This window comes from Bison bison, unplaced genomic scaffold, assembly GCF_000754665.1.
Source record: "Bison bison bison isolate TAMUID 2011002044 unplaced genomic scaffold, Bison_UMD1.0 scf7180017864064, whole genome shotgun sequence".
Lineage (NCBI taxonomy): Eukaryota > Metazoa > Chordata > Mammalia > Artiodactyla > Bovidae > Bison > Bison bison.
In genome coordinates, this window is record NW_011494636.1 from 4746719 (window position 1) to 4762528 (window position 15810).

General features: G+C 39.1%; 1 protein-coding gene across 2 annotated transcripts; it reads left to right on the forward strand.

Moving 5' to 3' along the window:
- The first annotated feature begins 254 nt into the window (after window positions 1-254).
- Window positions 255-15385, forward strand: PRRX1 (paired related homeobox 1). 2 transcript variants are annotated; one of them, XM_010836716.1, is made up of 4 exons: window positions 255-498; window positions 5424-5605; window positions 9347-9418; window positions 15129-15385. In XM_010836716.1, exons 1-3 carry the CDS (start codon window positions 283-285, stop codon window positions 9399-9401), a joined length of 453 nt encoding a protein of 150 aa, XP_010835018.1. In that variant the 5' UTR covers window positions 255-282; the 3' UTR covers window positions 9402-9418; window positions 15129-15385. The 2 variants fall into 2 exon arrangements, with proteins under 2 accessions (XP_010835018.1, XP_010835017.1); XM_010836715.1 differs by lacking the exon at window positions 9347-9418 and having other exon boundaries at window positions 256-498.
- Window positions 15386-15810: the final 425 nt, after the last annotated feature.

The following is a 15810-nucleotide window of genomic DNA, read 5'->3' on the forward strand; positions in this document are numbered from 1 at the left end:
TATAGAGAGGAGTGAAATATTTCTTTAGCCCTCTTTGACAAAACAGGCTTCAAGGAGCATATGAAAAGATCTCTCTGACAGTTCAAGTCTGGTTGAAGATTTAGAAGCAACAAACAAACATCAGAACTGCTGTGGGTTCTTGGTGTATGAACTTGAGGGCACCAAAACCTGTATTTGCACCTGGAAAGTGGCATTTGGCCCTAGCACTTTGATGAGCATGGGAGCCAAGGAAACAGTTTTACTGTGGATACACAGTGAAGAGGTATAAACCAGACCTCTGACATGACTTTAGCTCCTTTATCATCAATTTCTTGTATTCCAGATGATCAACTGAACTCAGAGGAAAAGAAGAAGAGAAAGCAGCGGAGGAACAGGACAACCTTCAACAGCAGTCAGCTGCAGGCTTTGGAGCGTGTCTTTGAGCGGACACACTACCCAGATGCGTTTGTGCGAGAAGACCTTGCCCGCCGGGTGAACCTCACTGAGGCCAGAGTGCAGGTAACCAGAGTACTCCCCACCTCAAGGGCACATCTCTGAAGACTGTTGAAAAACACCACTTGTAGATTTCAGACCAGAGCTGATAGTAAGAAAGATTATAAATGGGCAGCATGAGGACAGAATCAGTTTTTGACTGTGTTTCTTTTGGCAGAAGCATATTTTAAAAAATCAAAGTGAAGGCCTTTCAGTAGGGCAGAATATGCCTTGCTAGCGGTCTCACTCCTCTCATTGTTTCCTGCCTTTCCAGATTCATGTTATAAACATTGTCCATCAGCGCATTTGGCTCTGCACCTTCCCCACCACCTTGCCCCAGCTTTCAACTTGAGCAGTCAGGTGCTCAAAGAGATGAACTCTCTGTCCCCCACCTCAGTTTTCTTCCCCAGACTTTGGGAATGTCCAAATCTCCAAGAAACATATTTATAGTGATGGACATGGATGGCAGTGGGGAATGAACATATCAAAGATCTTGAACTTAGAAACTGCATTAAGAGCACATTTAAGTAGGTGATTTTGTGTTTCTGTGAAGTGAAGATGGGTAAGTGTATGTAAAACAGGGTGAAGAGAGAATAGTAATTCTTTCAAATATTAATGCCATGGCTCATCAACTACAAGCCAGGCATCTAGAAATAATACAATCTGTGATTAGAAATAATAATGATGATAATAATAACTAATATGAGTTGAGCCCTTATATGCCAAACAGTGTCCTTAGTTACATAACTAATCTGTCTAATCCTCACCCCAATTCAGTGAGGTGGATAATATTATTCATCTGACAGATACGGAAACTGAGACTCAGAAGTTAAAGGATTGTGTATCACGTGACACAGCTAGGAAGGGGCTGAACTAGAATTTGAAGACACATATGCAGATCTAGAGTTCATGTTTTTAAGCATTACAGTAGGTTTTAAATAAATACATAAATACAAGTCCTCTGGCTACATGCTTTTTCAAGCAGTGTTTTGCTATCTCTGCTCAGAGTCCAGATTTGATTATCTTCCATATTGCTAGAGGTAGGCTTGTCTTCCCTAATAAATTATTGTTTGTAAATCTGTGTCCAGTCTGAGATTGAAGAATTTCTTCTTGAAAAATACTTTTTTAAAAAATGTATTTACTTTTGGTTCTGCTGCATCTTCATTGCTGTGCGGGCTTTTCTCTAGTTGCAGAGAGTGGGGGCCTACTCTTCATAGCAGTGCATGGGTTTTTCATTGCGGTGGCTTTTCTTGTTGGGGAGCATGGGCTCTAGAGCACAGACTCAATAGTTGCGGTGCACGGGCTTAGTTGCTCTGCAGCATGTAGGATCTTCCTGGACCACAGATCAAACCCCTGTCTCCTACTTTGGTAGGTGGAATCTTCATCCCTGAACCACTGGGGTAAGCCCTGGGCTTGAAGGATTTCTTTCTGCAAACGATAACTGTCTTGATGGGGGACTTGGGCTAGGGTGTGGACGGGTGTGGAGGCTAGGAACTGTATGCAGAACCCTATACTGTGAGAGATATTTGTTGAGTTGAGGGAGAGGGTCTGAGAGGTTGCCTCAGCCTGAAGACAGTGTGCAGGCATTGTCCCTGTGAAATGGGGATTTCACCCAGAAGTCCTCCCCAGGAGAGAAAAAAAATGTCTTTGACAAAAGGAGTAAGTTGCCTGGGTGCTGTGGTACCCACAAGGATAGGTTAAGAGAAGGCAGATGTGAGGATGCTGATATTACTCTGTGGGAGTCTCTCGGGGCTCAGATGAGAGAGGTCCACAGGCACAAACTCAGTTGTGCGCTCTCTATCCTGCTGTCCAAAGCACAACTCTGAGGTCTGCCTTCCCACACCCTCTTCCCCCATGCTGCTCACCACAGATCTCCAAACACGCTCCCTGTTTCTACTCTTAAATCCTTTCTTCTCTCCTCCAAAACCCATATTTTTTATGCCCCAGGCTTGGCCTACAGTGGCATAATAAATAATTTTAGGTCAATAACTCACAATGCCTGAAAGTACCACTTTTGCTATGGCGATTTGAATTTTAAATAAGGGAACCTGAACAGGGCAATGCTGGGAATTAACAAAAAAAGGTGTAAGAGCAATTTTGGATTAGGGAGCTAAATTGGTCCCATCACAATAAGCAAATGACTTTCTTATATGTTGAAACTGTTTTATCTTCTTCCTTTTCCATCCTACTATGTTCTAAAATCTTTTAGAATTGTGAACATTTCCCATGTAAGCAGGACAGAGTTCTCCCTTTGTGACTTTATTCTTCCTCTGTGAAGACTTACCCTTTGCCAGTCTGAACCACTGCCTCTGAATCTGGCCTTCTTTATATTTATGGCCTTTATCACAATGTGACATATATTATATTGAGTTGTATGCAGGCCAACTTCCCCAGCTAGACTGTGAAGTTCTCTTGGATGGAAGCCATATCTTATCATCTTTACAATCTCATTTTTTCCCTGTCTTTTTTTTCTTTCAAATATTTATCAAGCATCTGTTATTCTCTTGGAACTGGTTTGGGTTTGCTGGGGATAAATAATAAACACTGGCTCTTTCCTCAAAGATGTTCCAGACTGGGAGCAGAGAAGACAAATGTGCAGATCATACTGTTATCAGAGCATAAGATGATTCCTACACTAAAGGAATGTTCAAGAACTAGTGATAGATCAGAGGAAGGAATGATTAAATCTGCCTGGGGAAAAAGAAAATATATGAACGTTGAGTAGTCATTCTATGCCAAGTCTCACAACAACCTGTGAGTTGGTATTATCATCTTTACTTGATTGTGAGACAAAGGATCAGAGACATATATAACTATCCAAGCACAAATCTTTAAGTCATGGAGCCAGTATTTTTCTTTAACTCTGGTAGATTTTAAAGTCACGTTCCTTCCACTCTAACATTTCACAAAGAAGATGATGTTCAAGTTAAATCTTAAAAAAAAAAACCATGTCTTTGGCACCTGGATAAAAGGGGAGAATACTGCAGACAGAGAGAACATTGGGTGTGAATACATATAGGTGGGAAAATAGCCAAATGCATTTGGGAGTCTTAACCCCAGAGTAAGATCTGAAATGATGAAGCACCAGTGCATGAGGGCCAAGTGACACAGAATGTGGCTGAATCAATGGACAATGAGCTAATTCTTGAACAGTCTTTGTTCTAGAATAAAGATAAGATATTATCTTTGATATGTTTGATAAAACATTTTGATTTTATTCTGTGGGTGACAGAGTCAGTGGATGATAGAAAGCTAAAGAGAAGCACTAATATAATTATATCTGCATTTAAAATGATAACTCTAATAGGAATGTGAAGGACACCTTAGAAACAAAAGAGCTGAAGCCAGAAAAGATTCTTCCTCTACTGATTTGCGCCCTGGCCTTCCATGGGGCACCAATCACGTGGTACTCTATGTGAATGTTGCCAGCTAGCGCTGTAAAATTGTCCTACTCTGCACTGTAGGATTTCTTTCTCCCACACCTTGTCATGCCTTTCCAGAACTGTACCTAAAATTCTTGCATTGCTGTCTTTCAAATTTACATGTTTATCTTCTTTTAGTAGACTGTGAGCTGCTTATGAGCAGAGAGTAAGTCTCGTCTCTCCATCGCAGTATTTAGGCCAGGAACTAGAATGCAGTCTCCACAAAGACTTTGTGAATGAGTAAATGAAGAAATAAAATTCCACAGCAGTACAAAGAGTTGTAAGATCATGAGTCAGATGTCCTTGAGCTCAAAAACTCAGCCATTTTTTACTTCTGTGAACTTCAACAGAGTCCATCTCACTGAGATGGTTTTCTCAACTCTGAAATAGAAATAATAACACCTAATTGTGGAATTGTCATAACTATGAAAAATGTAGGTAACATGTTTGTATAAATTCTTAGCCCTAGTAGCACTTCGGAGAAGGCAATGGCACCCCACTCCAGTACTCTTGTCTGGAAAATCCCATGGATGGAGGAGCCTGGTGGGCTGCAGTCCATGGGGTCGCTAAGGGGGGAGCCTGGTGGGCTGCCGTCTATGGGGTCGCACAGAGTCAGACACGACTGAAGCAACTTAGCAGCAGTAGCACTTAATAAATGGTAGAGTTTTTATTAGCTGTCCTCAATGGTATCAGTGCTGCCCATTTCCTTGGAAGCCTGCAATTAAATATACTCCAACCAGCTTCCAACTTTCAGTATCTGAATTTCTGTTTTACAAGTTTCTTTCTAGAACTTCAGGAGACATGCCAGAAGTGTTGGAACACTAATAACCAGTGACTGACAGGAGCCAATGTATGAATCCACAACTCTTTCACCCCTCCAGTGGGAGGTGTGTGCCCTGTGTTACCCTTAGGGTCCCTCAAGGACTAAGCTCCCACAGACAGAGCTGGTTCAGTAGCACACCAGTTAGAGGCTGCTTTTCTTCTGTTACTTCCTCCCTCTTCTGTGGTTATTCCTTGCACCTCCCAGATAAACAATTTGCTTCTGAAATCCTTAACGCAGGGTCTACTTCTGGGAAGATGGGAGATTTTCTTTAAATATCCAACAAGTGTCATAAAAGCAGATGATGTTTCTGCCCTTTGAAGAACTTTGAAGAAACTTTAAAAACGTCATTATACCTGTGGCAGAAGTCTGGATGAGATTTTTCTTTTTTATTATAATTCCAAAAGGAATTATAATCCACAATTTGCTGTCAAATGGGCTCGTCATGGGTTCAAATGGGTTCCCATATCTGGTGGCTTGATCATTGGAAGCACCTTTTAGTCTTTGTTCTTAATAGCCCTGGTACATGGCCCACTGGGGAAGGATTATGGCATGTTTTCTGTTGTTCTCGAAAGAATCCCATGCTTAGTCTATATCTTCCTTGGGAAGGTATTATATGGTAAAAATCAACCAGGAGTTTATTCATGGAACCTCTCCTTTGTTTTTCCTCTCCCTCCTCATGCCCTTCTCTCCTTCTGACAATCTTCCAGGTGTGGTTTCAGAACCGAAGAGCCAAATTCCGCAGGAATGAGAGAGCCATGCTGGCCAATAAAAATGCTTCCCTCCTCAAATCCTACTCAGGAGACGTGACTGCTGTGGAGCAGCCCATCGTACCTCGTCCTGCTCCAAGACCCACTGATTATCTCTCCTGGGGGACGGCCTCTCCGTACAGGTGAATGACTGGCCCACTCTCCCTTGCTCCACCTCCACACATTTCTCAGCGGTTGGTCACATTCAAAGCTGCTTGTGCAGCTGGCTGACATTTCTTACTGGGTTAACCTCTTCAGAGACATTCAACTTGCTGACATCCCCAGATTTTCACAGGAGATCACTAGTTGCCCCAGGAGCAGGGTCTGGGGCAGAAGAGAGAGGGGCAGGCCAACAGCAGTCTCCACTTGGACTCAGGAACTCTTGCAAAGGTTTCAAAGATGGGGAAGAATCTAAAAGAAAAAATCATTAAGCTATGCCCAGAGTCCCTCTTGCAATCATTCTGGAACAAAACTTTATTCCATTTCCAAACTGGATAGATCGGTTGGATTATGCTCAAGTAGGAATTTAACACATAAGGCTCTAAGTGTAGGACCAAAGGCAAACTTCACAATAAAACTGATGTGGAATGAAAAGAAGTAAGGAAGGGGAAAAAGAAGGAGAGAGACAGAGAGAGAAGGGAAAAAACCCAAGATCATTCAGATCACTCTAATGGCCATAGTTCTTTATTAATAGGTGGGAATGTCTTATGATCCAAGATGCTTTCCTATTCTATTGCTAGTTCTTGTCAACTTATTTGAAGTTCTTTTGGGGTTAGTTTGTGTGGGTTTAAGAAATATATATATGAAAGCAGTGTATAATTTTCACTAAATTTTTATATTTAAAAGGTGAAAATATGAAGGAAGCAAATAACATAATATTATTTCAATTGCTTGGAAAGCTTTTAACTTTCATTGATTATGCTGTTCAGAAAAAAACAGACAAATGCCAGAGGGAAGCTGAAACACACGTGCCTAATGCATTGTCATCAGTCTAAAGTGTCTATTTGAACCTAAGCCTGAGTACTCTTAGAAAACAGGTCAAGGCTCTGTGTTCTCTGGCCAATTGCAGCAGAGGAAGAAGTATTTACAAACCACTTACTATGCTCCTGTTTACCTTTTTATTGTTAAGGTTAATTAAGAGTTTAAAGAGAGGTTTTAAACTAAGTATAAGAGATTATCTCCCAGTTGATGCTGAGTTCCTGATGTGAAATGCAACATTAGTGAAATGCTGATAGTTTCAAATTTGATCTAATTAAAGCAAAAACCTTACCTAAATATTCTTTCTGTTTGAAATCAATTCCTTGAAAGAAATGCCATAAATGCATTTGGAAATTTCTTTTCAATTCCCCATTATGAAATTAGCCTGAATTGCTTTGGTCTATGCTTAGGAAATTGGAAATTACTATTGCTCTTAGACATAATATGCTTTGCTAATTTCAAAAGATTAGTCCTATTTGTGTGTCCTTTTTAAAATTTAGACTCCTCTCCCAAAGGATTTACTGAAAAATATATTTTGCAGGCCATTACAAAATCACATATTCTTTAATTTCTTAAATAAGTGAAAGATTGCTTTGGTGGTTTTTTTTTTTTTTTTATAAATATTGATAACTCATAGACTCATTAAATGGTTTGGGAAATGGATGTGGATCAGAGCTTGAAGTCTCTGGTTTGAATTTGGTCACAACCAGGAAGTTTAGCTCCTTTTTATTTATTCCTGGATCCTAGTAAGGAACTTTTTTTACCAGCTGTAATAACCCAGATGGCTGTCATGTGGTCCTTACCAGTGAGAGATGGAGGGCAGTATACTGCATAGTGGGGATGAAAACCTTAATATTGGACTAGATTACTTGGACCTCAGCAGAAGTTCAAATCCCATGCCTGCATTATACATACTTTGTATATGGGCATCTAACTGAAATTATTAGCATGCAATTTATGTATGCCTTTTGGGAAAGTGTTATATTTTAATTTGAAAGATTGTGTAGAAATACTAGATACACTTTTAAAAAAACACTCATAATTCCACCATCTTGAGATAACTAGTGTTTATTTTTGCAATTAGTGTTCAGTATTTTATATAGTATAGACATAGTGTAAATACTATTTTGTATTCTGCTCCTTTCACTTAAAATCATATAACCTAGTTACTTCTTATTCAATTCATGGTATACTTTTATATCTTTTCTCTCTTAGACACAGAGTTTGTTAAAAAATAATTAAAAATTTCACAGAATCTGACTGTTCATATTCTGTATGAAGAATAAATTAATCTCCAGATTTAAGTAGAAAAATGATGGTTTAAACAGTAATTTAATCAACAATTATGTTTTTGACCCAGTGTTGACTGAAGTGTTTATATTTTGATTAATTTCAAAAAGTGGCAAAAAATTATTTTGTTCCTTAAAGATATTTCTGCTGTGTTTAGAGCCAAAATACTCATTATGATCTCACATTTTGAAGCTTGGTAGGAAATATAAGTGTTTTTAAGGAAATATAAAAGAAAACCAAGTGATGAAAAGCAAAGGAAATGATAAATCTTTTGTGTTATGGAAAATTAACTCGCTATTTCTGTTGGTACTATTATGTCAAATTAGTTATCTCACATGTGACATTCATTAAAAAGCATTTCTCTTGGTTAATCCTTGGATGCTCCTGTGTGGCAGCTTTGTCCTTGATCTGGTTCCAAAGAAGAGACTGAACACTTGCCCAAATTTAAGCCTTTGGCACGCAGAGTTAGAGCCAGGGCTCGTGAATCCTGTTTCTGTCTAATGTATTAGGCCATATAACCCTACTTTCATTCACATTAAATCTTACTCTATTGAAAATAGTAAAAAGAACAAGACTGGAAAACTACGTAATCATGCCTGTTTGATTCAGGATTTGTCTCAGATGTGGGAAGCATGCCTGCCACTGAGGTCCATGTTCTGGAGTGTGTGGGCATTCCCTGGCATGAGTGAGACATGCAACCCAGGGACTTTGAGGAGACAATTTTGCCAGAGAGGACAGTTTGCTGACTTCCACAGCTCTCCCCTGGAAGAAGAGAGGAGGAAACCAAGTCTCAAAGCAGATAGCTTGCGTATGGTCAGAATTATAACCTGGGAAACAGCCAACATTTTTTTTTTCTGGGTGTCTTTTATATCCAGAGTGGTGGTTGTATAATTAATCATCCAAACTGGGACACTTGTGAGAGTAAAAGGGGGGTTCTATTAATAATGACACAAGGACAACAGGCTTAAACTGGGATTTTCCCTGGCAAACTGAGACATATGGTTCACTCTATTTATAGCATGTCCTGACCTCCTTCATTACCTCGAGGATATTAGAGGTGATGATGTCAGGCAAGCAACTGAGTCTCCCAGAGTAGCAAAGTAGTCCCTAACTGGACACTACTGTCTGGCAGGTGTCTTCTTTATCTACCCAAAGCCAGTTGAAAAAAGCTTGTCTTCAGCGCGCATACTCACTGGTTTGCTCAGAACTGTTTCCTTAGGCAACTGAAAGCACACACAAGCACCAGAGTTATTAAGACTCCTTGACTTGTACAGTTTTGCCTCTTGGGCAGCAGTGATTTACCAAGTCCTGGACTTTTGACTGTTGTTTTGAATGAAGTAGTCAAGAAACCTTTCCTCAGGGACATCCTTTCCTGTGAAAGATAGATAAAGAATGGTCTGGCTCTGCAGTACTGGTCTGGAGTGCCATTTCCAGAGGGAGGGCTGGGCTTCAAAGGAAACTAGTGACAAGTGAAAGAGAGGCCAGTGATCCTTATCCACGATTTCCCTCCCCCAACCTTCTCCTCCTCCTCCCCTCATTTGATCGTGGTCACAGTGCTGCCTGACATCTGCTGAACGCATTTGGCTCATTTCTCCCTTTCACACTTTCAAAAATAGATCCTCCTCCCTCCCAAGATGTTGTTTACACGAGGGGCTTCATAACGGATTCTAACGGAAGACACTGAAAAGGTAACTTGTCAGAGGGGGAAGAGGGTGGCTGCTGGGGGTAGGGTGTAAGTGGGAATTAAGTATGTTCAAGAAAGCGGGGCTTACAGTCCTAGACATGAAAGCGGTGAGGTCTTCCAGTAGGAAATACTATTGGAAACCAGAACTGCAAGAAAAATATGTCCATAGAGTTCAGGGTAGCCTGATAGCCTAGAGAAGGGCTCTTCAAGGATTACTGGGCATATGAATCACCTGGGATCATGTTACAGCGCAGACTCAGATTCAGTGAGTCTAGGGCAAGACCTGGGAATTGCACATCTAACATGCTCCCATGTGATGCCCAGGCTGTGGACACTTGGTACATGCTTTGAATAGTGAGGCTTTAGAGGATATAGGACAGAGGTCAGAAGAACTATGTTCTTGTCCTGGCTCTTGTTGCTCTTCAGGCCAGTTGAGTCCTGGATCTCTTATGTGCCTTGTATCTAAGATTGAGCTAGTAAGAATTTCCCTATTATATATCACACAGGGGCGTTTGGAACCTATGGTTAAGCAATGTGCATTTCAAAAAGAAAAACAAAAATCACTGAGACAGCAGAAAGATGCAAGACTTCATATATAAAACATTTTTAGAGGAAAAATGTTTACAATGGCAGATGGATCACTGAACATGCAGTGCAAACTGAAGTCTTAGTAATGAAATATGGTCCAAATGTGTCTACTTTAAGAGCTAAATGCACATTTAAAGAGATCAACTTCTAAGTTTTAAAAACAGAAGTTGGAAATGATTACTTAAATTACAAAAAATCACTTCCCAAAGGATTTATCGGGTCTCTCTTTAAAAGTTTAAATTCCCCTAGGAAAACTCATATTGAATTTTATGAGATGGAAGCACGTAAACCTCTGTTGTTCTTGCACTGACAACAGAACAAACCCAAGAGATGATCTCCAACCTTTACACATCACAAACAGGCTCACAAAAACCTCAAGCTCTATAGCCTTTGGAAAAATCTGAGAACCCCTAGGATCCCAGAAAGACACACAGACTTCTTGGGCTGACAGATCTGTCTTTGGGGTGAATTTTTCCATAGTTTGTTATCATTTGTCCGGAAGGATCAAATAGAAAACAAAGAGTTGAAAACTGAGTCAGGTATTATCCACCCCCACCCTCAGCTCTCCTTAATTGTTTTGTGATTGGTGGGATCTACATTCTGGGTGACTGGAAAGCAGAAGGGGAGATGTTCCTAAGTTTCCTGGCTTCCATACCATAGTATTTTCCATACTTCCTTTGGTGTTAGACAGGCATTTTAACATATTATTCCTCAGGACAACCTCTCAAGGTAGGTTGAAATTATCAAAAATTATTTGTCCCCAAGTGAAAACAGAACTCTAACCCTGCTGGTGGTTAGCATTCTGCTGTCTATGGCTGAGCTCCATCTGTTAGGAATCTCCAAATAAGGAGATGGAAAAATTTCAAGCTTACTTAAATGTGTCAGCTCTGTGCAAGTTCCAGAGCAGATTCGCTGAATCAACAGATGGGATACAAGTATTTCTTTTTCATCTCTGATTCCTCAATGCCTTTTATTCATCAGTGTGATTTCTTGGTCACGGACACAAAGAACTTTACATTCTTAAAAACCAAATAGAAATGCTGCTTTGGCCAAATGCTATAAGCCCAGTCTTAGTACTTATCTCATGTCTCCATCCTGTTAGGGGAATAGGCAGAAGGTAAGATCAATGGGCAAGATCTCTAGGTGTCAGTAAGCAAGCTTTTTGTGTTATCATGTGCTTAATAAATTAATTAGTTTTAACCTCATCTTTTTAGCCCAGGAAACTTAATCCTGTTTAGGAAGGCCATGATCTGAATTGCCCCCAAAATTTGGTTGAAAACAGCTTATTAACCTCATTGGTTTCTGTCTTGTGAGAAAACATTTCAGAGTTCTCTTTATTTTCCTAACACAGAGCTTCAGAAGTTTTGATGACATGGAAAACAGGTGGTCATGAACAATCTTTCAGATTGGCAGCCACTCAAGGCTTTCTTGCATCTGTTGTTACTTTTGGAAGTGGGTCCTCTCCATCATATTTCTAAGGCTTTTTAAAAGCATGACTAAGCTGATTTTAGATTAATTTTGTCTTTTCTGACAGTAACATGTCTTGATTGGCACTGGTATGTCAAGGGACTGGTCCCTACTTGCCTAAATGGCACTTTTAATTTAGGTTGAGAGACTAGACTCATGTCAAACTACTGGAGGGAAAACAGACTCATTTTCTTTAGTATATGCACAAAATATTGCTGAGGTCTCTGCCTATAGAGTTGTGTATTCCAAGCATTTATTTAGAGGCTGTGAATTAAGACAGTCTCTGTTTCTTCATCTTACTTCTTATGGCTATGCAATGCTGAAATGTTAGACCAATTTTTGAAAGTTTATAACTTTTCTAAACATTTATCAAGTGAAAATCTTATCACTTATCAAGCATCTAGGATATTGCAAAACTCATTCATTAATAGCAACTTCTTTCTTTTTTATTCTGATAACTTTCTAACTTGAGAAATACCTATAAGGCATTACCATGGTATCAAAACACAGTGGTGTCTTTATAAAAGAACCACAGTACAATTAGACAAGAGTGCTGTTCTCAACTCTGCAAACACAGCCTGTTGTTTAAGGAAAGGTGTCTCAGTGAAAATCTAGTCTCCCAGATAAAATACAACTCTAATTTCACTAATTTGGGTTTGAGATGGGAAGTGGATCAGCATTCATCTCATTTGGAATATTAACATTTGGCCTGCATTAGAGACAGAGTCTCAATATTTCCAAGAAATGTGTTACCATACTAAGTCTTCAGACTAGAAAACCAGATGACACTAGTAAATTATGAAGTGTACAGCAAAATGGTTGTATAATAGACAAAATTGAAATCACAAGTAAAATACACATTTCTAGAAAACAGTAACAGCATTTTCAGCAAACTAATCCCCCACAGTTCTAATTCCCTTTGTCAACTAAGGAAAATGGACCACACCCTTGATTATCAAAAGAAAAAGAGAATCTCTATTAAATGAAACTTTCCTTGTCCAGAATCTCAAAGAATGTCTCAAGAAACTGAGTCAAATACTTAAAAGCACAGTATTCCATGTTTGCCATATTTCCAGTTTGCCATCAGAGAACTTTTTCTCTTTTTGCTCTCTCATGAAATTTTACCTTCCTGTTTTCAGAAGCCATTCAATTTTATTCTCAGTATTTAACAAAAAAAAAACCAGATAACTCAAGATCCCAACTTATCTCCTATACATTTAAACTGGTACCATATATCATCTTTAGGACTTAATTCTCTCACAGAAATCTGGCTAAGAAAGGCTGATTTGGTTGATTTCATAATATACAATTTAGGTTCATTTCCTAAATCCAGTTGTCTCTTTTCTTAGATACGTAGATTTTTTTCTTTGAAATCTTAGATTTCAGTATATCCTAGAAATTTCTCAAGTATGTGATTTATGGATTTGCATTTCTTTCTGATAGGGTCTTGAATGGAAGCATGTAATTCATATAGAATTTGAATGACAATATGTAAATGGATTTTGAAAATAAATGAAACTTCTTGGTATAGTGTAACAAAAGAAAAAAAACTTGTCCCATTTTAACAGGTTGTTCTGATTATTTTTTTTTCACTCCTAATTAAAACCTACTGAATTGAGACTGTTTTTCAGCTGTTGTCTTTTGGTAGATAGTGGTTGGAGTAATAGTCTATTCTGTAAATCTAACCTGCACCAATATTTATTCATTTTTGGGTTACTGTTAAAAGCTATTTGTGGTGGATTAAGAATATGCAGTCATCAGCCCCTGCTTTTGTTATGTCCCTTCTGATTTTTCTCATTCTAGTAAGATGCCAAAATTAATGGGAAGGACTGGTTCCTTAAAATCAAAGTCTGTTGGTAAAATACTTTTAGAAATCATTACTCACAGCAGGGTGACAGAGATCACTGATACTGAGCAGTAATCAGTTTAATCGTACAGTACCTAGATATTTCTCAGTTACTTATCTATTCACTAAATACTTTCTTGAATGCCAAATATGTGCTAGATATGGTGTGAGCTCTACCTGGAGGCACAGTGGTGAACAAGGCAGATGTGGTGTCTCATCTATGGAGCTTATAGTTGAGGAATTAAAATTAAGTGCTGAAAGGAAAAGTACAGGGTGCTATAGATGAACCTAACTTTGTCTAGACAGTTAAAATCAGGTACCCAGAAAGGAGTAAGAGTTTTCATTTTCAAAAATGAAAGAGCGTAGCATTATTTTGGAACGCTTCCGAGTCTTCCTCCTGTGATAGGACACCCATATAAACACTCACACATACCAGTGTTATAAGGGTCTTAAATTAAGGATGTATATTTCTAGTAAGACATATTATAATTTTTAACCCAGTTTTCCTGGGTTAATTGCTAGTAATTGAGCTGGAACAAGCTATTGTGAGTCTTGACTATAATTCTTGACTTGAAGTCTTGACTGCATGGTATCCCAAATAAGTATTAATGATATGTAATCTTCCTATTTGTAGAGTAGCTTTAGTTTTTTTCTCTTTCTGGTCCAACACTTGATCCCCAGAACCACAAACTCCTGTGTGGCTGACAAAATTGCACAGGAATGCAGGCACCAGCAGAGCACATGTCATTCCATTTATAAGTCTATCTCATTCCAGCCCTCAGTTGAAAGGTATTTTGCTAATCTTAGAAACAACTAGAAATATGTTCATTTAATTAAAATGAGTTGTTCCTTTATATCTATTTAGTATCAAGTAATAGATACCTTGCATCCTAGTCTAAGAAATCTTTACTTTTAAAGAAATTCTTAGATGCAATTAACAGAAAGCCACTAATTACAAATTTCTGTCCAGTGGTATTCCTAGGTCTTAATTACAGTCTCTGACTTTGGGCTTTTCTCCACAATAAGAACAGTCAGAAACAATTACCTCTGAGGTCAGGAATACTGAAACTGGATCATTTGCTAGTTTATATAGGATATCTAAACATTTCCAAAATAATGGACATGGCATGCAGTGTAAGCTGCTCAAGTACTTTTGAGTAAAAGTTATAAAATGAAGGCCAATAAGGATGGAAACTTCTTGATTCTGCAATACTTGGTACCATCAACCAGTGGATCAAGAAAGCCAGAGAAGTCATCTTAGGTTGTTTAACTGGTTCTTCAAGGAAACTATTTAATATGGTATTCAGTGATTATCTAAAATGCGTTAAAATGTGTTAGAATTCAAGTCAGCTACCTAGAGTGAGGAAGGCAAAATGTCCTTTAGTTTCTTTTTCCAAATGCCTCCTTCTCTTCCTTCTCACTCCCAGAAACTATTGATAGAGGCAGGACAAGATTAAATACTGTTTTAATTGGTCAGCTGATGAAACACCTGCTATCCACCATAAGCAGCTTTCGTCTCTCACCCCAGAAATAAATCATTACTCACTGTATCCAACACAGAAAATACTTCCCCCCTCACCTTGTTCCACTCTCCACTGCTTTCCCCTGCCCTTCAAAGCACTTGCCACTAAGGACCTTCAACACACTAAGGGCCTTAGACTAATGAAAACCTGGGGCTGTGAGGGACCTCAGAGGTCATGTAGTCCAACCTGCCTGCCCCCATCCTGAGAGTTGCACCCAGCTGGGGCACAGACTTGCGACTTCATGAAACTAATGCCTCTTATTCTCCCTGCTCTCTCCTTTGTCCCTACAGCGCCATGGCTACTTATTCTGCCACATGTGCCAACAATAACCCTGCACAGGGCATCAACATGGCCAACAGCATTGCCAACCTGAGACTGAAGGCCAAGGAATATAGTTTACAGAGGAACCAGGTGCCAACAGTCAACTGAGGAAAAAAAATAATTAAACAGGCCTAAGAAGAAGTCAAAAACCATAAGACACCTATCCTGCTCTGTCATTTCTACATCTGCTGGAAAAAAAATAAATAAATAAAAACAAACAAACAAAAAAAAAAAACCAGAACTAAACTATTGGGACCATGGCAGAGAAAAGCAGGAGAGGAGCAAAATGAAAATTAGTTAACAAATGTTCCTCCTCCCTCTGGGATACCACCACCACTTGCTTCTGTGTGTGTTAATTTTGTTTTTCCTTCTATTCATATGCTTTGCTTAATATACTCTGAGCTTCTTCAGTTAAGTTCAGCCCACCCACCCCCATGATTGTATGGGTTTTAAAAGATTCGACAGCAGCCAAAGAAACCATATATGTATATATATATTCAGAATACTTGCCTATAGTCTCCTCAGTGAACCTCAGTGCCTTACCCCACCCTTCTTCCCAGTTCTCTGAACAGAAGCTCTAGGAACTTCTGAAAAGCCAAAGTCTTTCTGAAGAATTTGTGCCAGACATAATTCCTTTGCTCATTGTCTCCA